Genomic DNA, 25374 nt, shown 5'->3' on the forward strand with positions numbered 1-25374 from the left:
AAGCCCCTAAACCAGATTCTCAGGGATGAGGCCCAGAGGGCACAATAGGCCAAGTGGTTTAGACAACAATTCAAACAGGGATTGAAGTAGGGAAATCACACCCCAGCCCCAAAATAGGCCTTTCTTTTCAGAAATAACCACATAAATTAACAACTAAACAATGAACTGTGTGATAAGCTCAAGGCCTGTGCTCAGTAAATAAATAAGTCTAAGAATAAGAGAATAAATATTCTGTGGCTCAGTGTCAGTGACCCCACATTTACAAGCTAGCCAAGGGTTTAATCTAGCACTAAAGTCACCAAGAAGTAAGCCACAAAGAAGCAGGGGAAAGTCAAGCTCTTGCAACAATAATAACAGATAAGAAAATTTTAGAAAAAACAACCAGGAAATTTGAAACAAACTGTTTTTCTTGTTAGAAACAAGAAATTTTAATGTAAGTATTATGGTTAGCTTTTGAGCATCCAGCATAGAAAAGGAACACAATGTCAGAGATACTTTATTTTATTTTGTTTCTCTGGTGGAACTAGGATTTGAACTCGGGCCCTTGTGCTTCCCAGGCAAGCGCTTATTCTACTGAGCCATCTCCCCAATGGCAGAGATATTAAGGATGTTTGCCCAACATTCTCAAAAGAAAAGCGTCTATGCCTGCTTGCCTAGGGTTTGATCCCAGGCCTGCCATGCTGGCCCCCAGGGCGGGCTGAGACGGCAACAGAGACTGGGCATAGTGGTGGTGTGTGCTTGTAATTCCAGCTCTTGGGAGGCTGTAAACAAGCGTATCACTATGATTCCGATCTAGTAGTGAGACCCTGAACACCCTATAGACCCTTCCAAAAACAAAAAGCAACTAAATAAGAGTTTAGTTCCATGGAGGATGGCAGGAGTAGGAAGTAGCTAAAGGCACAGTGAAGCCAGGCATCTAGCTGAGAAGTCTGCATCAGCCAACAGAATGGCTCACACAGCACAGCTCTGCGAGAAAAGGGTCTGCCCTGAATGCAACAGGGCAGTGTCTGCAAACCTTTTAGAGGCAGAGCTCCTACACAGCTCATGAGATCATTGCTCAGCACCCCGGCTCCATTCCAAGCACGCACACGCACCTCTGGGCACTGTGCCTGACGCTCGGGTCTAACAGAGGGGCTCTGCATGCTCACTGCAGCACACACAGGCCACGCCCACCCGCCACCACTGCAGTCAGGTACTTGGCCTCCTTAGCCTCTACCTGACAGACCAATCTGGCTCTCCAATTGCTGCCCCCAAAAGGAATCCTACATATTCCTAGTCACTCCTTGAAAGGCTCTCTCTGTTCTTCGTCCTCCCACCTTGCATTTTAGCACCACTGGCCTAAAGGGAAAAGCTGTACATTATAGAGTGACAACAGGAAACGCTTATAAAGCACGTCTATGTTAAATATGTGACAAGCAAACTAACTTATAAAGTATCCCGCTTATACTTTTTTCTGCCTATGAAGTACTGTTGAATAGAAACATAACACACGACATATATATAATTCTGAGTTTACTACTTTTTGAATCTTTTACTTTCTGAATTTTCTATTAGGTGCATCTGTAAGAATAAAAAGAAACCTACTTTAATAATACATTTCCCTTAACTTGAAATATCTAAAGCATTATTTCAATATGTAACTATAAAAATTATTAATCATATTTTAATATTATTTTCTTCAAATTAAGTCTTTGAAATCTGCTATTTTAGACACAGAGTATGTATCTTGATTTAGACTAGGAATATTCCAAGTGATTTTCATGTGGTTAGCAGCTACATGTGGCTAGTGGTGACCACACTGCACAGCATTAGACTACAGCAGGGTTTAGCAAGCCATAGCCTTCAAGCCTACAGCCAAGTATCATGGCACACACATGTAATCCCAGCCCTTGGGAGGCAGAGAATCACTCCAAGTTTGAGGCCAGCCTAGGATACATAGCAAGACCCTGTCTCAAGAAAAAAAAAAAAAAAAGTGGCCCATAGCTTAATTCTTATAAAGTTAAGATATAGGCACACTCACTGGTTCATATACCGTCTATGGCTATTTGTGGGCTATAAGGAAAGAGCCTAGTGATTATGACAAATGCTTTACAACCTGCAGAACCTAGCTTTTACTATCGGGTCCCTTACAGAAAGTTTGCCAATTGTTAGCTGGGTACAGAGGCACACGCCTATAATCCCGCACTTGGGAGACTGGGGCAGGAAGCACTGAGTTCCAGGCTAGCCTGGACTACACAGTACGTTCAAGGCCAGCCTGAATGACATAGTGAGACCCTGTCTCAAAACACCAAGAAAAGAAAGAGAGAGAGAGAGAAAAAAAAGTTTGTCAGCACTGATCTAGAGTTTGCATATCAAGTCAAGAGATACAGGAACTTAATTTAACTAAAAGAATCTCCATCCAAAAGAAGAGGCTGCCCTGGACTAATTCTAGGATAAAATTGCTGCTTTATTTTACTGCCCTTTCTCCTAAAATGACCTGAGTAATCTACATTTGCTAACTCCAATTATCAGTCATCAAGGTCTTACCAGAAAGATAATCTGGCCTAGATCACCCATGGGCCGAAGATGCATGGTGTCATAAGTATCGCATCGATAGGGTAAAATCACCTGTGAACCCATCCGTCCTAAAACATGAGATTGAAATAAGAATCAACATCTATAGAACGACACATTATACAATAATGATACAGTATAGATTTAAATTCTGGCATGACATGTGGGTGGATAGTAGATTTAACAAAAAAGTGTATTCTGCAATGTTAAAGATGCCATAACTTTCCAGGCTCCCTTACTCCCATCTTAATGTATTCTAAATCCAATAGCACATAAAAATCATGGAACGTCAAGACAGAGTTGCCCACTGCTAAAACAAGAACCTAGCTCATGGCCTCTCACTGGACAATGCTGAGGAAAGGCAGGAAAGCGCACTAAACTTGAGAATGTTACTCACCAAGGTGGTTGACAACGTATCGGCCCAGGAATCCTGTTGCTCCGAACACAGTGGCCACAACCCCACTGACAGAGGAACGCCCACCTTTGCCATGAGGGAGGACTGCATGGTGGAGCTGGCAGTAAGGTGGGCCGTGAAATGCAGACGTGGCCGCCGCAGCAATGACAGAACCTTAAACAAAACCCCAAAACACACAAAAATGGCAAATGTCAGTAGAAAGCAAGTAGACATAACTTCTTTCCCTGAAAATTTGTAACATTATTTTGTGATCAGTATCCTAATAAGAGAAGTAGCAACACTGATAAACTTAAAAGTATTACAAAAGAAAACTCCTAGACCATCAGAAAATATATAAAAATTAGAAAGTAAGCTCCATACCTCCATGGGATATAATATATCTAGAAAAATAAATGACATTAAGTCATATTATCATGAGAAAGGATTCTTGGGTAATGTGTTCTTAGAAGGTTTTCAAGAGGAATAATAGGAATAGTAGAATCCCTTAGAAACACTAAACACAACAGAGCTAAAGAGGAGTAAGACTAATGAAGGGTAACAGCAAAAGACCTAAACGAACAGATTCTGAAATGGATGACTCATGAAAAATAAAGTTGTGGTATAGGTTAGAGGCAGAGAATTGTTGATACAAAGCATTTAAAAGTACAGATCAGGGCTAGGGAGATAACTCAGTGGCCTAAGCACCTGCCTGGCTAGCGTAAGAACCTTAGTTCAATCCCTGGAACCGCATGCCATGCCAGGCCAAAACCTTGTGTGGTGGTGCGTGCCTGTAATCCCAGAGCTGGGAAGGCTCAGACAGGAGTCTCAATTGCTTAGCGAGACTCCATATCAAAATAAATTAAGGAAAAATAAAGAACAGATAAGACTTAACTGAGGGCCAGTTAGATGGCTTAGTAGAATAAGTGCTTCCCTGGCAAGCGCCAAGGGTCTGAGTTCAATCCCCAGTTCTACCAAAAACAAATGACTTAACTGAAAGACAGGCCAGTGAGACAGCTCACTGGTCTCAAGTGCCTGCTTAGGCAAGCCTAGGCAGGTGAAGGGATCCCCAGCACCACATGTCCCGCCAGCCCTGCCCTCAGTGGGCTGAGCCCATAAAAAAAAAAAAAAAAAACTAACTGAAAGATATTATGAGGAGAAAGTACCATGAGGAGAAAGTACTTGAGAAAAAATTTTCTGACTTTGAGAAAGGTATATAGAAACTGACCTGTCAAATCTCCCACTTTGTCTCATGGACTCACATCCCTACAAGAAAACTTCAAAGTCTGTGCATCAATGTACCGTCTCTGTAGTACATGTGCAAACACAAGTCCTATCCTTAGCCTCAACCCCTGTGAGATGAAAAATACTTATTTCTTGTAGCAGCCTCAATCTGACAGGGGCCATCTTTGTAGCTGAAAGGTCTTACCACCAGAAGAAAGGATCTAAATGTTGTACTTATCTAAGTACAGTAATTATAGCCCCAATGACTATTTCTTCTGCAGGTTAACATCTCCAGTTCTACCAACTACTCCTCCCTCTAAATCTCCTTAACACACAGTCTAATTTGCTAGTCTCTTCTCACTTCCTAGACCAGAATTTTAGAGAGAGAAAACAGAACAGAATACAAGGTGAAGGAGCTGGCTTTAGGTCACAGCAGAAGGCACTCATCCGCTGGGACAAGATGGAAGGCAGAGAACTAGCACACGCCAACTTTTAGATTTTAGGTGGGAAGAGACTGTTCTTAACTGATTTCTCCTCAAAGCTGAAAATGAGACAAACATACATATGAGAAGTTTTAGGTGAATAGCAAAGTCAGGTAATCATTATAGAGTCTCAAAAGCAAAATTCCTGGAAAAAATTATAGTGCTTGAAATTTACTTGAGATTAAAATAAGACCAGTTAGTTCAGAGCTTTCTCTAGCTTCACTGTTGCTCTGGAGGTTGGTGTAATTGGGATCATTGCTTTTTCTGACCAACGGAAATGGGATGTGGAGCTAAAAAATATTTGAAAGGGAATGAATAAATGGTCAGTGAGGCAGGCAATAAAGATAATAGGACACATGTTGGGAGAAATGGAGGGGCAAATGAAACAGAAAGGATTACCTGGGACAAGGAAATAACATCTCAAAGGACTGTTACAAGGATAAGAGTAAATGTACATAAAGCATTTGGCATATTGCCTATCACAAAGCAAGCTAGGTATTACTGCACAAATGAGTAGCTTTCATGTAGTATTGCTTTGAAATTCCTCAGAAGGTAACTAATCTGATATAGTTACTTGTTTTCTCAACAGTTATATGCCAAGCACTATTCTAGAAACTAAATTTCACAGAAAAAATGTCACTGGTGGGTAGAACTCACAATCTAGGGAGTTGGGATAAGAATTAATATGTAATACAGGGAAACTTCCATCACAATGTCTTGCATAGCATAGGAGATTAATATAAATTCTCTTTGGCTTTAGTTTCTCCATTATTTCCATTTAATACATAGGAGTGTAATATTCATTATACATTCACTATATTCCTTGCTCAAAAACTTAATTTCCCACTATAATATCAAACCAACAGTCCAAATATATTTGTTTCCACGCAGCATTTTAAAAGCTATTTAAAACTGTAGATGTTATTTATATCAATACAGTACATATTTTAAAGCAGCCACAACAGTGCCTGTCATATAGTTTTAGCTATGTAAACATTAGCTTTTGATATTACAGAAAAAAATTAAGTTATCATGCTTTTTTTATCTCGTTGATTCATCTTGCAAAATTCACTGTGGAGATCACTGTTCTAAGTTCTGCTTGGCTTTCACAGGTTTCCCTTGTCTGATCTCATGTAACACATCCAACTTTTTTCTTTCCTGTTATCCCAGATATCTGCAGTCATTTCACTCCTTCTACGAGCATCTTCGGAGTCATTCCACCATCACGTCTTTGCCAGTGGAAAATGCCTAACACCTGACTTTCAAGATCCAAGAAACACTAAACAGACTGATACAGAGGCACCACTTCTCCATTCATCTTCCAATCTTCCCCCACTATCTCAAATGACAATAATCTTCTCCTTTTTTCATTCAGTAGTGTACTTAGAGTTTCGCCACATGTAAGCACATAAAATAGTTTCACATAGTTCTGTAGGACTCTTGTATTATGTTACTAGCATGTCCGGAGTTTACTCAAGAGTTTATTTTACCAGGGACAAGAAGCTGTGTGCTCACAAGCACAAACTACAATGTCTGTTAAATAAAAATAAGCTGAAGATGGGAAAAAAGTAATGTAAATATCCAGAATTGTGGTTATATACAGTAGGTATTCAAAAAATAAACTGTAACTTACAATGTACAATGTCTCTCTAATGTAATAGCTCAGCAAAACCCAGCAAATAAATGGCTGTGCGAAGAAGTCATGACTACAAAACCGTCCACTATAAATGATGTGCACCACCTTTCTTCCCAATGCTGTGTAGTCTTAACCAGGAAGATAAACAAAACCCTCTTGACTCTCTCCTCAGCTCAACTTCAGAACTACCGTATTGTGGTTTAAAATTTTAAGGTACAAGAGGCTTATCTCAAAAATGTGGATGTGAAATTTCTAAGAGTCCCAACTTCATCCTTCATAAAGCTCTAAAAGGGACTGACAGCCAAGTTTGAAAGCAAATGATTATATTGTAATGACTAAAATACACAACGGAAAAATCAATTTTTGAGGGTCGCATGCTGCATACTGGTGAAGTATAAGGTGAACGGATGGTGAAGTGTACTGCCCTTTTAATTTCCTACCTTCTCTTGTTCTTTAGTGACTGAAAAAGCAAATGTATGTTTTCCATATGAGGACTAAGAACAGATTCAGCCAGCACACAAAACAAACAATGCTGACAAGTTCGAATATAATTTACTCTTCTGCACTTTTCTTTCCAACAGGTTTCCGTTTCTTTCCACAAAACTCCCTGTCTCCGCCAGGCCCCAGGCCCCGGGCCGCCAGACAAACACATTCTACGTCTGCAGAGACGCTTTTGGTAAGGAAGGCTTTCATAAACTGTACTTCACTTAATCTTCTCAGAGATTTCCTGATATTGTGGTATTATTACTGCCACTGTTATATGAATCTGAAGTTGAGACGGTTTAGTGGTTTGCACAAAAGTCTGTAACCCAGAAGAAATTTCTCCGCTACCCATTTTTTCCTCTCTCCCTTTCAGGTACCTCCCTGATTCCACTCAAATATTCCTCATCACCCAAGACCTTACAATCCTAACAAACTCTGATTACGTCCCATCCTTTAAGGGTCCCTACTTTCTCCTCTTCCCTCGTCCCTTCCCGCTACTTAGGTCGTCCTGTTTCCCAAGTGCACAAATTAACAGGTAAACCGGGGATGTGGAAAAGGAAAAACTGGGCAGAGGCAACTCCGAACACAGACAAACCCGACTGCTCAATGAGCTGGCGGGACTGCACTCGCGAAACCTTCGATTCCTGCCTCAGATTCTCGATCAGGGGCGGCAGTTCCCTTTGACACTTACGTGACATTGGCAGAGCCCGAGCAAACCGGGAATTAGCGAGAGCCGCCATCTTCTCCCACAATCCCCCTCGGCAAGCAGTCCGGCCGATTACGGCTACTCATTTGGGCCAAATATCCTTTCCCACGCCTGTCTGCGCCGGCGCTAACCCGGAAGTGAGAGTTGGGTTATAGGTTGGGCGGGAATGCCGTTAGCAAGGAAGCTGGGAAGGCGCAGGGAGGGGCGGGAGGGGAGAGAAAGGAAGAAAGGAAGAAAAACAATTTTAGAGTTTTAGCTCTGGAATGGACCATAAAGATAAAGGCATATTGCTGAGGAACCTGAAATTTAGAGCCGACCGCGGACTGACTCACGGGAATGCAAAATGGCAGAACCCGTGGTGGAGAAGCTCAATTTTGCTCTTGGTTCTGTGTTCCCTGACAAGGACCAGAACTGGCTGCCTCGGTGAGCGGGAGGATGTGGAGGAGGTGTGGCCCTGAGCTCGATAAAGTCCAGGAGAAAAGGTGTAAAAGCAATACTGGGCATGAAGATGCGCCCCGAACGGACGCATCCCGAGTCCTGCGAGGCATTCTATCGTCCGGGCCCAGTGCTTGGGTGTCGCTCCCCGTGGATGGCACAGTCTTTGCGCTTGGTGACTTCTTTGCTTTTCTGACTACTTTACCCGAGTGATGATAATTCCACTTACTGTGTTTTGGGTTTTTTTTTTTTTTTGAAACAAACTACTTACCACCTATGGATGGATCCAGGAGGTTTTAACCTGGAGTGGGATTCCTGAATGGGCTTCACGAGATCTCAGACCCCTAAAGTGTTACGTAAAATTCAATAGCCCTATATATTATCGGCACATTTTTCCATCAGGAAGCTGCCCGTGGCCCTCTGTAGTGTGACGGTTTGTGATTTTTTAAAATTTAAACTAGATCCCTCTGAGAATCTCTATTCTAGAAAGACAGGTGGGAGGCTGAGGAGACTCCAGAAAAATAAGACTATAAACTTGCATTTTAAAATACTTTATTCTGCCAAGCATGGTAATACATGCCTGCAATCCCAACCTTCAGGTGACTGAGGCAGAATTGCCAGGATCTAAGAGGCCAGCCTGGACTGCCTAGCAAGAGCCTGTCCCCAAAATATACTTTCCTCTTGAAATCTCTGAGAAGACAGTGAATGATTCTGTCAGACATACACTGTGGACTTATAGGAAAACAACCTAGTTTGCATGAATCTTTCTAGATTTCATAATTCCTTCAGTGACTTGTGTGTAATGCTGGGACAGACGGCAAGCCTATATACTGAGTGGGGGTTGCCTATTACTAGGCATTTCAGATCCCATTTTCGTTCTGTCCCACCCTACTGCTTTCTAAAGTGTAACCCAAATTCAACTGGAATACCTTTGAATTTTGTCAGAGAAACTTTGTAATGCTATATTATTTCTCTCTTTTCCCCCCATTCTATGTTCACTTTGTGCTCATTATTTGTTAATACTCGACTAATATATTGACATTTTCCTGGATCTGGTAAATTAACACGCCCTACACTGACATCCACAACCTCCTAACTGCTGTTCAACCATCATGTAACATCTCTTAGTCAAACAGTTGCCTCACGTTCTCAATTATAGTTTCAAAGTATCCATATAGTTGAAAAAGCATTGATTTTTAAGAATAGTAGATCCTCCAGTGCCACTTCTTCCAGTTGTTAGTTGTGACCTCAACCAGCTTCTACATCTAACAGGAAAAATATATCTGCCCTGTTGTCTTGAAAGGTTATTGTGAGAATCAGATGATATACTGGATGTGCAGGAGCTTTGTCAGCAGCAAAGTGCAATGTGCAGATGTATCATCTGACTGACATAAGCACTGAAGAGTCCAAACTATTGAATAACAAAGGTGGAAAGAATCTTAAGAAACCAACAAGCCCAGTGTGCATTAAGAAAGAAATTGAGACCTAATCTAAAACAACTTCATTGAAGCCTGTAATAAACTAGTCTTTTTTTTGTCTTTTTTTTTTTTTTTTTTTTTGCAGAACCCAGGATTGAACTCGGATCCTTGCGTTTGCCAGTGAAGCGCTTATCCTACTGAGCCATCTCCCCGACCCCAAACTAGTCATTTTTTGAATGTTGTAATGTTAATGTATATTTTGTCTTTTCCTTGGAAATTTTTTGCTTCATGCAAACTATGTTTCATAAAAGAGTGTCTATGGCAACATTTTCAAAGAGAGTGTATTGAAAAGTCTTCCTCCTTCTACAAGGATTCACGAACCAAATGCTTCTTGGTCCTTGTATTAAGTGTTGCAAAGAATAAATTAGCACTGCTTAATTTGAGACCATCAAAGATAAATTATAACCCAGAGTTAATCAGTTTAGGAAGTATATCCCAAAAGGTTTTTGTTGTTGTTTTCAGGGTTTTTTTCTTCTTCTTATAGATAAAATATTTACAAGAAATCCAGGCTGTATCCCAAAAATGAAATGATTCCATGGGCTGTATCCCAAAAATGAAATGATTCCATGGGCTTTTCTCCAAAGAAATTTAGGAGAGCTTCAGTTTTGTTTCATAGTTTCCTCTGCACCTATCTGGATTTGTTAGTATATATTTACTCTGCTGTTTTAAATTGAGTTCATTGGCAAAATTTTTCTTCCTGTACAACCCTACCTGAAAAGACACCCAAAGAGAAGTAGAAGAAAGCAAGTTTACTCCTTCCAGACTAAACACCAGAGCTTTGGGGTGTAGCTTTGCCTCTCCTCCTTTCAATTTGTAATTGTGGCTAACTTGCAGTGTTGCTATAGAGACAGTGATGTCACCACTGGGATTCTGATGTCATCCTCCAGGCCCAACAAAGAGGAGGTGCATGGAAGGCTGGGGGAGGAAACAAGATCTTGAGCTGAGCAAGAACATCCCAGCATCTTCCTTGATTTTAAAAGTATATTCTGGAGTCTTCTGTGGTTCACTAATCCCAGAGCTACAGAGGTAGGAAATCCCAGGGGACTGATGAAACAGCCCATTTTCTGAACTTCTGTTACTAGAAGGGAAAATTCATAGGACAAGTGGTGGGCAACTTTATGTTCAATCTAGCCTTATTCTGCTTGACTCATTTTAATTTTTGCCTTTGAATCCTCTGGAAATGAGTCTCTGCCTCAGAAGCATGACACCTACCAACTTTAGTGCTCACATTCTGATTTTATTGACAGATTGGACCAGATTTCTCCGGCCATCCTTTAGGAAATGGGAGGGATCTTATTCCCTTCTCCATAGTGGAAGTCTTCCTGCTTACTGACTTTTCTTTTTTATTGTCTGGCTGTTCCACCTTTTTTTTTTTTTTTTTCCTTTCTGGTGTCCAAGAGTCAAGTCAGACTGGTATACCTCTGAGTCCAATTCTCATCTAGATTAAGTTTCTTATTGTTACTTTTGAAGCTTTGTAAGACAACAGAGTACTGGAGATGGGCAGGATTTGTATAGCTATGTAGACAAAAGTATCTGAAAAAGAAGGGTTTCTTGGGGAAGCTTAACAATGAATGATGAAAAAGAAACATGCGCAGTCTTTCTTTAAAACAAAATCAGTTGAAACTTTGATATCAGCAACAACCAAATTCATTTGAGTTCCTGCTGTGTACCATTCAGGTACAGCAAGGGAGAAAAAACTTGGCATTGTGGCACACACTTGAAATCCTAGCACTCTAAAGAGGCAGAGGAGAGAGTGTTGCAATTATAAATACACAAACGGATCTGGGGATGTAGCTCAATGTAAAAGCTCTGGATTCCATCCCCAGGATTGGGGTGGAGGAAGAGAATGGATATACATGTAGCAGCCCCTCATAGCTTCATTTATGTTGCCTATAATTTAGTTTTTCGTAAATTTAGGAACCTTCAGTTAAACCTTTTGCCTAAGATGGATAGAGGAGACTGTCTTGAGATGGAGCTGTGGTCTAAAGAACAACAGCCACACCCTCTATACTGCTTATGCCCTCCCACTGGCAATCATGATTTGCACTGTATTATCCTAAATTTATTTCTTCACGATGGTATTTTGAAGAACTTTTTAGGTTAACTATGGCCACTAGGAAAATTCTAGGAAACTTCAAGCTAGAATAGCTACAGAAATGTATCCACAGGTTCTAATATTCCCTTTCTGGGCCTCAGTTTCATATTCTGTATGATGAGGGTGCTAGAACAAATGATGTGTATGGATAAAGAGATGTTTTATAGGGAGTATTCTGTTCTTTTCAAATTAGCACAAAACATTTTTTGAATTTTGTCCATATCTTTAAGATGTTACTTTTGAACTCATTAATATATGTATTCCCTCATTAACTGCATTCTCTTCCTTTTTCACTTCATGATGGGAAATGTACAATTGATTTGGAAGTTTGAGATACTGTCATCCAAAAGTATTTACCTTTTTATATAAGCTATCATCCAGAGTAAGTTAGGGAGCTTTAGTAATCTACAGCTTGATGATTACAGAGGAAACAGGAAATAGAATGGACAGGAGGATGTGTGTAAATTGTGTTTGCTGGATGTTATTTGACCAGAAAGAGAGCTTTGTGTGGAAAGAGTAAAAGCACGTGGGAGGTGTTGATTTATTAATACTGCAATGGAAGAATCTGTTAGCAAATCATTGGATAAGTCTCTAAAGTTTATTTTTTTTGGCGATGGTTCAGGCTGCCTTAAAGGTGTATCTGGTAATGCAGGTGGAGGTGGGGATCGAACTGCAGTGTCCTGTGCCTGACTGCATTTGCATGAGCAGGCGCTCAAAACAACTGAACTAACTGGTAGGCACACAAAACTTTGTTACTTGTAGTTCTTTTTTTTTTTTTCTTTCTTTTTCTTTTTCAGTACTGGAGATTGAATTCAGGACCTTACACTTGCCAGGCAAGCACTAGGCTATTTCCCCAGCCGCTCCAAATTATCAACTTCAAGAAAATCAGAAGGGAACAGGGAGGGATGGCAAGAAAAGTACATGAAAAAATGTGTGCATATACAACCTTCCCACATAAATATTACCATTATGTATTGCAAATCCATACTAATAAAAAAATGAAATGCAGATCTTAAGAAAAACAGCACCTGAATGTATGCTTCAGTGTGATAGCAAATTTGAACAAGCCAGTTCTTTTTTGTTCTCAGATGCTCCAAATTTATAAAATTGGCTCTTTCGAATTGGAAATTGGCAGAATTTGTATACTCATTCTTCATGCGTATAATTTTAAGCAGCAACTTTACAATACTAGCTATTACCAGAAATACCAAGATGACTAATAAAGTGCTTCTGCCTTCATAAGCTAGCTGCTAAAGAAGATAAAATATATGTAAGCAATTACCATCTTAGATGAGATTTAAGGGTAAAACAAAATGAAGTTGTAATGAAATAAGATGCGAACTTTGATGAGGGGAGTCATCATCACAGTCCACTAGGATCTTAGGAAATATTATATGGGCAAGATAACTTTTGACCTGTTCTCTGAGTAAGGATGCAGTTCAAAGACACATTGAGGGAAGCTGGGGCTGACCTGCCAAGTGGATATTGCAAAGTTACAGTACAATTACTATCTTCTGCTGAAATGTCTCAGTGAGAGTATAAAGAGTCGTCGGACTGGGACACATGAACTACCAACTGTCTTCATAATGTGAGGATACATTTGTTCTCACGTGCTCAAAGGACTTCTTACAAAAAGTTGAGATCCATGAATTCAGGGTATTATCTATTCCAGCTGTTTATCTCTAAATTCCTAAGTATGTAAATCTGAAATTAGGCTAAAACCTTTTCAGTATCCTCATAGATCACTAAGCCTATGCAACGAGTTTGAGGCAGAGGATAACATTAGTCATTTTAAGAAATTATTGGCCAGAAGGTGAAATTTTTTTGTCTCTTTGGAACTGTCAGAATGCACTAAGAATAAGGTATGAATGTCATTTCGCACTGTGTGTGTGTGTGTGTGTGTGTGTGTGTGTGTGAAAATAATGAGTCAGATCATTTTTGGTAATAAGAGCAATAAAGTACCCATGTGAAAATGGGAATTTCGTTTTTGTCTTTGTATTGCAGATTCCTTATATATTACATGGCAGGAGGTGTAGGTAAACTTAGTGATAGGACATCAAATTAAGAACTTTCCTCGTATCTCAGAACCCATCCTCAGTAAGAGTAAGTAATCATATAGATTCTTTACTTTTTAAACTTAATTTTCATCTTTTTAACTACAGAAAATAAGTAAGGCCATACATCCTATTGACATTTTTATTTTCTATTAGGAGCAACACACAAGGCTGGTATATAAATGAAAATATATATACTGTCTTCAATATATATATATATATATATATGAAAATATATATACTGGCTCTCACACTGTTTACAGTTTAGAACAATCTCCTAACTCTACCCACTCTTTAGCCAAATAATACTACCATTAATTTTTTCTTCATAGTCATGATACATACCTAAGAATGTACGTAATACTGAGCTGCTGATAACAAAGCTTAACTTCATAGACATTAACAACTTTGTTCAGGTGACTAAACAAGATAAGATACTAAACAAGCAAACAAAATAAAATCCTAAAGGAGGTGAGGAAGTGTATCTCAGACAAAATTTTTAAAGAGTGCATAATTCTCTTTCCAAAGTTAGCTGTAAGTCTCAGAGGGACTCTCTCCAGATGAACCCCTGGCTAAAGGATTCTCAATCACCCTAGATTCATTGAGGGAATATTTAAGAAATTTCATGTTTCAGTTCTCCCAATCCAAAGTCATAAAAATAAGATTTTCTGAGGGTGGCAACTGAGATTTGACATTTTTACATGGTTCTTTGAGTTATTATAAGGCCTAGTAAACATGAAGAAACCATTCCTAACCCAGTGAATCACTTATATTATGGCAAGTGGAAGAGTAATTTTTAAAAATCATTTTCTAGCCTGGAGGTCAGAATCATTAATTGGGGTGTAAAAATGGTAATAAATCTTTATGGACAGTGAAAAAGTTCATGAAAGATATTTTCTTTTTAATAATTATATTTTGCATAACAAAAAAGTCTTTTATATATGTTTAAACATGTATTTAATTGGTTATTTTGTGTTGGTTTTATTTTGAGGGAAGATGTCTACCCCATGACAGCCCAAAGATTTTTGTTTTTGTCTTTTGAGATGAGGTCTCACTGTGTAGCCCAAGCTGACCTTGAACTCACTAGAGAGTCTAGAATGACCTCAAACTCATAGTGATCCTCCTGCTTCAGCCTCTCAAGTGCTGGGATTGTAGGCATGTGCCAGTACACCAGCACAACCCTAAGTTTTCAAAACAAATATTTTCAGTTAACCAGATATCCACCCCCAAATAATGCTCTACTTATTTTAAGCAATCTTTTATAAAACACAATTCCAGCTTAAGATAACCTGTTGGACTTTATTATAACTGGATTTAAACAAGTATTTTATCAGAGTCAAAATATAAAGATATACATCTATTTCATGCAGATACTCAGAACATCATTAGGCAAGAAAAATTGGGCATCTCATTCCATCTCATCCATTAGGTAGACCTGGGTGAGCAATATTTATGGAGAAAAAAGGGAAATTTCAGTGTGGAAGCCAAGAAATGAAAGTATGACATGGAAACAGAAACAAAGAGAAGCTACCCATCCCTTTAGTCTACCAGTGGGTTGGCCATGTTCTCCAAAACTATCAAGAGGCACTGTTATGGAGAGAGAACAGAACGAACTCACCAAAGCCCAAAGTAGTAGGGATATGAGTTGGATCAGTGAAGACAGGGAGCATAAATGGTTCTCTCAAGAAAAATGACTACAGTGGAAGAGAAAAGTAGTAGCTAAGGGAGGTTGGGGTGAGAGAAGACAACTCAAATGAATCTCAGCTGTCGGGCTGAGAATGTCAGGTACATGGTAAAGCTTTTATTGAGATGCATGAGCGTGGCAAATTGTTGGGAGGGCTGAGAACAAATCCATGCAGGGAGGAGTACAGATGGTGAGGGGGCATCTCTGTCATTAAAAGTTTGGCTGAATCTTGGCACTAAGAATTTCCCTGGGATCCTTGGTTGACTGGAGGAAGAATTGGTCTCAAGGAAGCTGCTAAGTGTACTACTCTAGAAATTAAAAGCAAGGCATCTGTGTTTTTAAAAATCATTTCACAGGGAAGGGAAGAACACACAAGGAAGAACTATATTCTGTTTTGTTCACATTTAATTCTGAGTTTCTACTAAAAGTCAAAGAGGGAGAGCAGGAGGGTATTCAAGCAAGGCATAAGAGCCGGACATGGCTGCCTATTCATTTAACAAATAGGGGTGAAGCACCAGCCTGTAGGAGTCAGCAGCCTCATCACTAGAAACAGTGTGGTAGGAAATCTTCCTGCAGTTTAGAGCTGAGGAAGGGGGTGTCCAGAGTTAAGTGGCTCTGAGGTAGCTGTTTGGGTAGGTAGCTCCTGGTGGCACTGCTCCTGCTTCCCGCATCTCTGCCATGCCCCTTATTTCTCCTTACTTTCATGTAATCTCTTCTTTAAGGACTTTTCTTCTCTGCTTCCAGATGGCTGATAAGGTCAACTGGTTACAAAGCCAAAATGGAGTATGCAAAGTTGATGCTTATTCACCCGGAGAGGGCCAGCCCCAGGACTGGAAGACGGTAAGGGGGAACCTCTTTTCTGCTTGTTTAATTGAGACACGATCTCCCTGTGTAGTGCAGGCCCGCCTTGAACCTGCCAGCCCAGGCTAAGCTCAAACTCACAATCTTCCTCCCTTGGTCTCCTGGATGCTGGGATTACGGGTGTGCACCCCCCATGCCTGGCTGAGCATAGCCTATCAGTCAATACCAGGTTAGGGATATGTGAGGTGGCATCAAGGATAGCCTAGCTCTCTCTACCACCACCACTACCTACCTTTTTCATATTTTAAGGTGAGGTTTTTGGTGGGAAAAAAATGACCACCTCCAGAACAAACATTGCCCAGTTTTCTCCAACAAATTCTGTATTTGGGGGAAAAAATGCTTTTTATGTGGTACTTAAATTGCTATAAATAATGAAAAAAACATATTACAGTTGCAAGCTTTGGTGTCATTTTCAAAGAGAAATGAGTTGGAAATAAATCTCTCCAAGACTCATAGAAAATATTTTCTGAAATGTATTTGCCTTAACATTCTGAGACAAAGTAACATTGTCACACTGCTGTTACCATTCAACATTTATGAAGTGCTTACTGCCTGGCACTGTCTCAGTCAAAGTATAGCCAGAAGGTGGAAACCATACCAGTCATTTTATGTTAAAAACCGTTTACTAGAAAAAGGCAGTTAATTACTAAAAGAGATTAAGAGGAGTTTAAGAGATCCAGAAATAGCACAAGCAAAAAGCAGCTTCTCCCTCAGACTGAGATGGCATCAGAGTTTAAGATGCGTGCGGCTCGAGGCTATGTGTGCATTAGCTGAGAATGTGGGCTCTGGGTTAGAATTCCTACTATGTCCACAATTGACTGTGTAACTTCAAATGAGTAGTAACCTCTCATTTCTTCAATATTTTCCCTGTAAAATGAAGATAATAAACTAACATATTTTAATGTTAAATGAGATAGTAATCTCAAAATATCTAAAATAGTACTTGGTGCCTAGGGAGCACTCAGTAAATGTAGATTACTTTTACTGACTGCGGTGATGGAAGAAGCGTGAGAAGGGGTGGTAGTTTTAGTGACAGGCTTTTGAGGTGATTCTTAAGCTTTACGTTGTTAGTCAGATGAAACCTTGTCTGTTTTTAAGGAAATGTCAACAGATCCTGTCAGAGTGCTCAGCTGGCTCCGCAGAGACCTGGAAAAGAGCACAGCAGAGTTCCAAGACACTAGGTTCAAACCTGGAGAGTCATCAGTTGGAGCAGAAGTGGCCAACCCCGGAGACCCGCGCAAAGGATTCTCTGTAGACTATTACAACACCACCTCCAAGGGCAGCCCAGGAAGATTGCATTTTGAGATAACTCACAAAGAGACTCCTTCTCAGTCTGGTAACAGGAGTTCAGTAGATGAACTCTCCCTATTTGCAAACCACCTCACAAATCTAGTCATAGCCATGGCCCGCAAAGAGATTGATGAGAAGATCGATGGCTCTGTAAAAAAATGTATACATCAATCAGTATATATGGGAGATGAACCCACATCCCAAAGAAGCCTGAGCACAGTGGCATCTGAGTTGGTGAATGCAACAGTCTCAGAGTGCGTCAAGAACGCTAATGCTGACAAGGCTCCTGGCTCTGGAGACAGAGCCTCAGGGTCACAGAGTCCCCCAAATATGAAATACAAGTCCACTTTAAAGATCAAGGAGAGCACCAAGGAAGGCAAGTGTCCAGGTGACAAGCCTGCTTCTAAGAAGTGTTTCTTCTACAAGGAAGTGTTTGAATCTCGAAATGCAGGAGATGCCAAGGAAGGTGGGCGGTCCTTGCCTGCAGAGAAAAAGATGTTCAAAGGGAAGGAAAGGCCTGATGACTTCACAGCTTCTGTTAGTCAAGGGATCATGACCTATGCCAATAGTGTGGTGTCTGATATGATGGTTTCCATCATGAAGACCCTGAAGATCCAAGTGAAAGACTCAACTATCGCCACCATCCTGCTGAAGAGAGTCCTGATCAAGCATGCGAAAGAGGTTGTCTCAGATCTCATCGACTCTTTCATGACCAACCTCCACAATGTCACTGGTACCCTCATGACTGACACAGACTTCGTCTCCGCTGTGAAAAGAAGTCTCTTCTCTCATGGAAGCCAGAAGGCCACAGATATCATGGATGCCATGCTGGGGAAACTCTACAATGTGGTGTTTGCCAAGAAAATCCCTGATACTATCAGGAGAGCCAAGGACAAGTCTGAGAGTTATTCTCTCATCTCCATGAAAGGAATGGGTGACCCCAAGTACCGGAACATGAACTTTTCGATGAAATCCGAAGCTAAATTGAGAGAAAAGATGTATTCTGAATGCAAACCACAGAAGGAGAAGACGTGTGTTGAAACTGTAGGTGAACACATCATCAAAGAGGGACTGACCATGTGGCATAAAAGTCAGCATAGAGACTGTAAATCCCCATGTTCTGAGCGCGCAGCATCTGCAGCTCCCAATGAGCAGGATAGCCCTATGTCAGACACTCCCTTTGAAGATCATGATACTTGCAACTTCAGTCCTCCTGTGCACCACCGAGAAGATCTTGAGAATTCCATATGGGAGTCAGAGTCCTGGGCCAAGGACCTGATCGTATCTGCCCTACTTCTGATTCAATACCATCTGGCCCAGGGAGGAAGAATGGATCCACAGAGCTTCCTTGAAGCTGCTAACACCACCAACTTCCCCCACAACAAGTGCTCTGCCTCTCCCAATGAGCCTAACCTTAAGTGTCCTCGTAAGGTTTGTGACCAAGAACAAACAGGAAAGAAGGATCTCATGAGTGTTTTCTTCAATTTCATCCGGAACTTACTTAGTGAGACCATTTTTAAGAGTGACCGTTGCTCTGAACACAAGGTGCAGATTAAGGAAGATAGCCAATGTGAAAGACCTGTGTCTCCTTGTTCTACCAAGCCATGTGAAGACTATGAGTCTGGTGGTCCCTTCTCTGAGCTGACCAAGATGGTCGCCAGCCAGGTAGATGGCCACATGAGTGGGCAGATGGTTGAGCAGCTCATAGACTCCGTAATGAAGTTGTGTGTCATCATTGCCAAGTCCTGTGACTCATCCTTGGTAGAACTGGGAGATGATAAGTGTGGAGATGCCAGCAGGCCAAGTTCAGCCCTCCCGGATAGTTTATACGAGTGCTTACCTGTCAAGGGCACGGGGACAGCAGAAGCTCTCCTGCAGAATGCCTATCAGAATATCCACAATGAGCTGAGGTGTTTGTCAGGACAGATGCCTGAGGGATGTGCATCCCCCAAGGTGATCGTTAGCAATCACAACCTAACAGACACAGTCCCGAACAAGCAACTGCAAGCCGTCCTTCAGTGGGTAGCTGCCTCTGAACTCAATGTCCCTATTTTGTACTTTGCCGGTGATGATGAGGGGATCCAGGAGAAGGTAAGGAAGGAAGGTCAGAGGAATTTGGAAAGCTTTTCTAGGAGTTAATTTGGAATTTGTGCACTCTTTGCTTTATGAGTGGGGGTATTACTACAGTGAGGGTTAAATGGGAACTGTAAAAACTCAGTTGCCTCTTGGCAGAGATGGTGGATAAAGTAAAATTACATCTTGCCCAATCAGAAACATCAAAAAAAAAAAAGTAAATGATATTTTCTGGTTTTCTACATTTATTGGTGGGAGTGCACAAATAAAGAACTTACAAGAGATTTGTTGAAGAAAGCAGGTTAAGGTCTAGGCTTTAGGCTGATTTTTTTTTTTTTAAATGAATTTCGGACACGGTCTACAAGGGTATACAGGGCCTCACCACACAGGTTGGACTCGTAGTGATCCTCCTGTTTTCAGCCTCCAAAGTGCTGGGATTACAGGTGAGTGCCACCATGCCCAGTTTCAATTGCCCTTTCAGGGCGCCCTAGAGGCTGGGCCAGCATGGCATGCTGGGGGTCGAATCCTGGCCACTGCGCTCTGCCAAAGCAGGCTCTTTAGTCCGCTGAGCTATCTGGCCAGCCCCAAAGCTGACTTTTGGGTAGAATAGAATTGCCTGAAATAAGGTGCAGTCTTTAGAAAATATCACTGGAATGGGTTAAAGGGGAATAAAATGGGTTTGATTATGGCTGTTTCAAACCTGTCATTCATGTCTGAGGTGATGTCAGGATTTATAGAAATTCAATAAATAACACCTCTCTTGCTCCTACCATAAGTTCTGAATCAGTTGAGGAGTAACACTAAAGGCAAATGGGAGACTGACCCATCACTACTACTAATGATAAAAGTGGGTATCTTTCAAGCTTCCAAACCCCTTTCAAAATCTCCCAGTGATCTGCAGGACAGTGGTCTGGAGAGCATGTGCAAGCACTCAAGGTGCTGCTGCAGAGTAGAGTGGAGGAATTGCAAGAGTGAGACCATAGCTGCACACTCCTCGGACTTTGGGTTAGCTCTTGATTGTGAGAAGTGGAACAATTTTTTTTATCAATTAATGTTGTATAAAAAATCATCTTGGGAGCTGGAGGTATAGCTCAGAGCACTTGCTTGCATTTATGAGTCCCTGGATTTGATCCCAAAGAGGAGGGAGAGATGGGATTATCTGATGACTGAGAAGATGCAGATTATATACTGTCCTGATGAGGCTGCATCAAGATGAAACAGGAAACTCTATGACACTGATTTCAGTCTTAGCCACAATCTGTCTTGCAAGACTATAGGATCAGAAAAAAAGAAAGAAAGATAAAGAAAAAGGGCCAGGGAGATGGCTCAGTGGAATAAGCACTTCCCTGGCAAACACAAGGGCCTGAGTTCAATCCCCGGTTCTGCCAAAAAAAAAAAAAAAGACTATAGGATTACTCAGCGTCATCCAGGGAGTGCCATTACTGGGACTTGTTAGAAGTGTACAAGCTGACTTAAAACATGCTTTAAAACAATCTAGCCTAGCTCCAGACCTGCTGGACCTGCTGGTGTGTGTGCACTTTCAAGTTTGGACTGGAGCAGGGCTCCCCAGTTCTATTGGAAACTGGGCACGCACAGCCGGAGTTGAGTGGAAGACAAGTCAGCAAAGCTCCATCTGTATTTATAGCTGCTCCACTGCTCAAATCACCACCTGAGCTCTGCCTCCTGTCAGATCAATGGTGATGTTAGATTGTTACAGGAGCACACCCCTTTCAGGAACTGTGCATGTGAGGGATCTAGATTGCAGGCTTCTTTAAACCTTCCAGAAACACACCCCCATCCCCTGTCTGCTGAAATACTGTTTTCCTCCAAACTGGTCCCTCAGGTAAAAAAGAGTGGCATCTGCTGAGCTAGAGAACAGCTGGCTCAAATATTAGATATGCACCTAAGGGGGCTGGGCAAGATGTGTTTTACAGTTTTGTTTTGTTTTGTTTTGTTTTTTATCATTGTGTTACAGGTTTTCAACCTGTAAAATGCACAACTGCTTTGATAGTTGGCAAGTAGCAGGGAAGGAGAGGGGAGGCTACAGTCTATCCAAAAGTTTAGGGGTTTTTTGTGGCTTTTGTTTGTTATGGTTTGTGTCTAGTTGTCCCCCCAAAGCTTCCTGCAGTCATGGGGCAGACTTCTAGAGTTAGATTAACTCAAGATCCACTGGGGGTTCCAGGGAGATGGTTCAGTGCAATAAGCTCTTCCCTGGCAAGCTCAAGAGTCTGAGTTAAATCCCTGGTTCTGAAAAAAAAAAAAAAAAAAAAAAAAATCCACTGGGATTGTGGAGATGAGTGCTCCTGGGATCCTGGGTGTGAGTACTACACCCAGTTTGGGGCAGATAGCCTGAATGCAACTTGAGGGACACAGATTCCTCTCTGTAGCCATTGTAGACTCTACTCCTACCATTTGCTTTTGCTCTTTCCACCACCACCACCATGAAGTGTTGCTCTCTGCCATGTGCTGCTCTGCCTTGGAGCCAGCTGAGTATGGACTGAAACCTGCAGTAACTGTGAGATAAATAAACCTTTCTTCCTTCATTTTGGGTGTCGAGTATTTTTCCCAGCAATGAGAGAAGAGTAACTGAGACATTGTTTGTTTGTTTTTTTTGTTTTGTTTTTTGGTACCAGGGATCAAACTCAAGACCTTGACAAGCAAGTACTTATGCCACTGAGCTATCTCCTGATGAAAAAAAATAGAACCGAGCCTTCATGTGTATGAAGACTTCATACAATATGTGAAGAGGGTGTTGGTTCTGTAGTCAGGTTTTAAGTCAAGCCCATGATACCCATCATGCATGATACTTTCTGGATTTTAGATTATTTTAAATTAGATTATAATATATCTATCTGAGACCAGCAGACTAGTGGTCCACAATTCTGCCTGTTCCAAAGGCAGTCATTCCTATTTTATGAAAGCAAAAGAAAGGCAGAGAAGAGCATAAACTTTACCTGTGAACAAATTTGCATTGAGTGTTAGTATTAAGAAAAATCAGATGACACAAATTCCAAAAGACTATCTAATAGTGACTTTGGGGCAAAAAGATTAGTGTGAACAAATATTCCTTTGCTGATCTGGGTGATTAACCCTAGTGGCACTGGGGAGCCATAAGCCCACTTTCCTTAAATGACCTTACTTATTTTTGAATAGGTAGTACATGTGTTGAGATCAGTATCCAAAATTACAGAAGATGCATGCTGAAAAGGGAATTTCCTCATGACTATCCCCATCTTTCCTTTCTCTTGAGAATGAAGTCTCTCTCCTCTTTGTTTTTCACATTTAGCCCATTCTTTAAGTTTTTAATGTTTTTTGATTTTGTTTGTTTTTAGTTCTACATTTCCTATTTTAAAAAAATGGAAATTTTATCCCCTTGTCTCAGGAATGTCCCACGTACTTCTTGCACATTAATTTCTCCTTCTGAATAAGCATATTAATTTTTCCTTCTTACTAAGCTCATGATATCTGGCCCATTTATTTGACCTTTGACTCTTATAAAGAGCAGAATACACAAAATAAAAACTTAGTTCTTTGAGGTAGTTTGTTGCCTTTAGGATTTCAGATGAATGACAGTATACTCTGTTAATATTAGAACAGTCATTTTGACTTTTTTTTTTTTTTTTTTTGGCGGAACTGGGAATTGAACTCAGGCCCTTTGCGCTTGGCAGGCAAGCACTTATTCTACTGAGCTATCTCCCCAGCCCCCATTCTTACTTCTTTTTCACATTTTGTATTGAAAAGAAGGCTAAGTTTAAGATTCAGAGACCTGGGTTGCATTTGGATCTGAGAATGACCAGCAGTGCCGTGGGACAAGTCTCTTCACCTCTCTGGGCAGGTTCTTCCTGTGGCTGAGCTGCTGACTGCGGGCCCTTCCTGCTCTGATAATCTAGGTTCTCTAGTCTATGGGACATGGAAAGTAGCAGCACGTGTCCTTGTTGGTCTCAGGACAGTGGCTACTCTTTTAGGATATTAGTATGAGCTTAGATCCTTAGAATTCTTAGGCCCTGGGAAAAATAGGAAGATTTGAATCTTAATGAGAAGTCACATTTCCTACATCATGGGCAGGTGATTACTAACATCGCTTCTTTGAATTAGAGTAGTCACCAACTTCCTTTTGTCAAGCAGGCTGGCAAAGGAAGTCTTCTCAACCTCTATTCTAGTCTCTCCTGCGGCCCATTCCCTCAGGGTCTAGTCATGACAGTTTGTTTCTGGTCTTTCCTGGGATATTAAGCCCTCTACGACTGTTTCCTCCGCTCCCAACAGCTACTCCAGCTCTCCGCTGCCGCTGTGGAAAAGGGACGCAGCGTCGGGGAAGTTCTGCAGTCTGTGCTGCGCTACGAGAAGGAGCGACAGCTGGACGAGGCGGTGGGCAACGTCACGCGGCTGCAGCTGCTGGACTGGCTGATGGCGAACCTGTGACGGGCGCCCACTCGCAGCAACCCCTGTGCCCACCGCGGCCGCCTCCCCAAGTCCTCTCAGAGCCCTCGCTTTACTCTCACACCACTCATCAAAGACGCATCATCTTCGAGTCACTGAATTTTGAAGATTTTCCTGTCCATGCGAGCAAGGACGTAAAATTAAAAATTACAGTTAAAGGGCTGCATGTGTTTGTTTTCTTTGGGCTCCATGGGGATAGTAAGGTAAAAATACCTAAAGCGTGAGAAGGACAGCACATGGATGGCAGAGGCAGGACGGCGCCGGACCAAGCGGCACCGACACAGCCTCTGTGCCTGTCCTTCCTGCGCTCCCTGTCAGTGCACAATTTCTAGTTCCTCTCCTCTAAACTAAGTTTTAAGTCACAGCAGGGAACATGCCACAGGTTTGACAGCCACAAAGGAACTCGGGTCCTCAAAATAAGCCGCCACTCCTCAAGGATTTGTTTCTCCTTTTATAAGCATGAGGATCAGAAAATAGTTTCTCTAGTCAGTCCCAGTCCTAATCACAGTGCCGAGAACTTGTCTCCTCACTGTCTGCAGACTACAGAACAGATTCTCCTACTAGCCTTACATATGGCTGAGGATAGCGTCAAAATGCCCCAGGGCTTAGAATGTGGCTGAGAGGTGCAGCGCTTACCTAATATGTTTAAGACCTTAGATTCCACCCGCAGCACCACGAAATGAAAAAAAAAAAAAGTTCTCAGGACCTCAGTTCCTTTGTGGCTGTTGAACCTGCTGCATGTTACCTGCTGTGACACGGCATTTCTTGACTTATGCCATTTATTAAAGTCCACATCATGCCACTTATGTAACTTTTCATCCTTCTCGATATTTTATACTTTTGATCCTGTTTACCTCCTAGAAACTTCCTCCTGTTCTGGCTAATGTTTCTCCTAGTCTGGTGTGCCTTTTGGGGGAGTTGTGCCCTGTCAACTCCTTATTTATCTTTGCTGGGACTTTCTCTTGTCTATAGGTTCATTCCGTCATTCTTCCTGGTTAATCTCATGCAAATCCATAGCTTCAATCACCTGGTGTCACCTTTCATGGAGTATTATATGGAGCAACTTAAATGGAAACTATGAAACCAGGTATTAAAAAGAGGAGCAAGGCTAATGGATGACTTGATGATATAGCCCTATGACCTTGTTTGAATTCCCAAATTCTGCTGTGTCTCAAACCACATCTCCTGCTTCGCCAGTTAAACTTACTGTTTAATGTAAATTGCACTCAGTTTCTATCATTTTCAAACAAGAATCCTGGTTAACATGAGTTGTAGGCACAAGCAAGAAAAAATATTCTGATGCCATAACACTAAATATATACATTGACATTTAAAAAGTGAATTCAATTATGAAGCCATCTACCCCACCCTTCATAAGTGGAAACATGCCAGTTGTCTGTATGACTAGTTTTAATTTTTGAAACATTTATGCATAAAAAATGTGAAATATTGTACAATATAAGAGCTGTCTTTAACAAATCATAGGTGGAAA

At 41.2% G+C, this 25374-nt stretch overlaps 2 protein-coding genes across 3 annotated transcripts in view; one reads left to right on the forward strand and one right to left on the reverse strand.

Moving 5' to 3' along the window:
• The window catches only part of Ndufa9 (NADH:ubiquinone oxidoreductase subunit A9), a 37848-nt gene extending 30290 nt beyond the window's left edge, over nucleotides 1-7558 (reverse strand). The window contains exons 1-3 of the mRNA XM_004643567.2: nucleotides 7461-7558; nucleotides 2951-3121; nucleotides 2527-2624 (exon numbers count right to left, since the gene is read on the reverse strand). Of these exons, the coding sequence (XP_004643624.1) occupies nucleotides 2527-2624; nucleotides 2951-3121; nucleotides 7461-7509 (318 nt within the window). The 5' untranslated portion in view covers nucleotides 7510-7558. The remainder of the gene's footprint in view (nucleotides 1-2526; nucleotides 2625-2950; nucleotides 3122-7460) is intronic.
• Nucleotides 7559-7702: 144 nt separating this feature from the next.
• On the forward strand, nucleotides 7703-24011 carry Akap3 (A-kinase anchoring protein 3). 2 transcript variants are annotated; one of them, XM_023703778.1, is made up of 5 exons: nucleotides 7703-8343; nucleotides 13488-13586; nucleotides 15966-16061; nucleotides 17181-19463; nucleotides 23709-24011. In XM_023703778.1, the coding sequence occupies exons 3-5, from the start codon at nucleotides 15966-15968 to the stop codon at nucleotides 23862-23864; spliced, it is 2535 nt and encodes an 844-aa protein (XP_023559546.1). In that variant the 5' UTR covers nucleotides 7703-8343; nucleotides 13488-13586; the 3' UTR covers nucleotides 23865-24011. The 2 variants fall into 2 exon arrangements, with proteins under 2 accessions (XP_023559546.1, XP_004643625.1); XM_004643568.2 differs by lacking the exon at nucleotides 7703-8343 and adding an exon at nucleotides 10288-10414.
• Nucleotides 24012-25374: the final 1363 nt, after the last annotated feature.

Source organism: Octodon degus, unplaced genomic scaffold, assembly GCF_000260255.1.
Source record: "Octodon degus isolate 3935 unplaced genomic scaffold, OctDeg1.0 scaffold00178, whole genome shotgun sequence".
Classification (NCBI taxonomy): domain Eukaryota; kingdom Metazoa; phylum Chordata; class Mammalia; order Rodentia; family Octodontidae; genus Octodon; species Octodon degus.

Excerpts from the sequence above, each read along its gene's own strand:
- Akap3 (XM_023703778.1), top strand. The coding sequence starts at position 15,966 with ATGGCTGATAAGGTCAACTGGTTACAAAGCCAAAATGGAGTATGCAAA. Across the intron at positions 16,062-17,180 it reads AGCCCCAGGACTGGAAGACG|GAAATGTCAACAGATCCTGT; the intron begins GTAAGGGGGAAC and ends TCTGTTTTTAAG. Across the intron at positions 19,464-23,708 it reads ATGAGGGGATCCAGGAGAAG|CTACTCCAGCTCTCCGCTGC; the intron begins GTAAGGAAGGAA and ends CGCTCCCAACAG.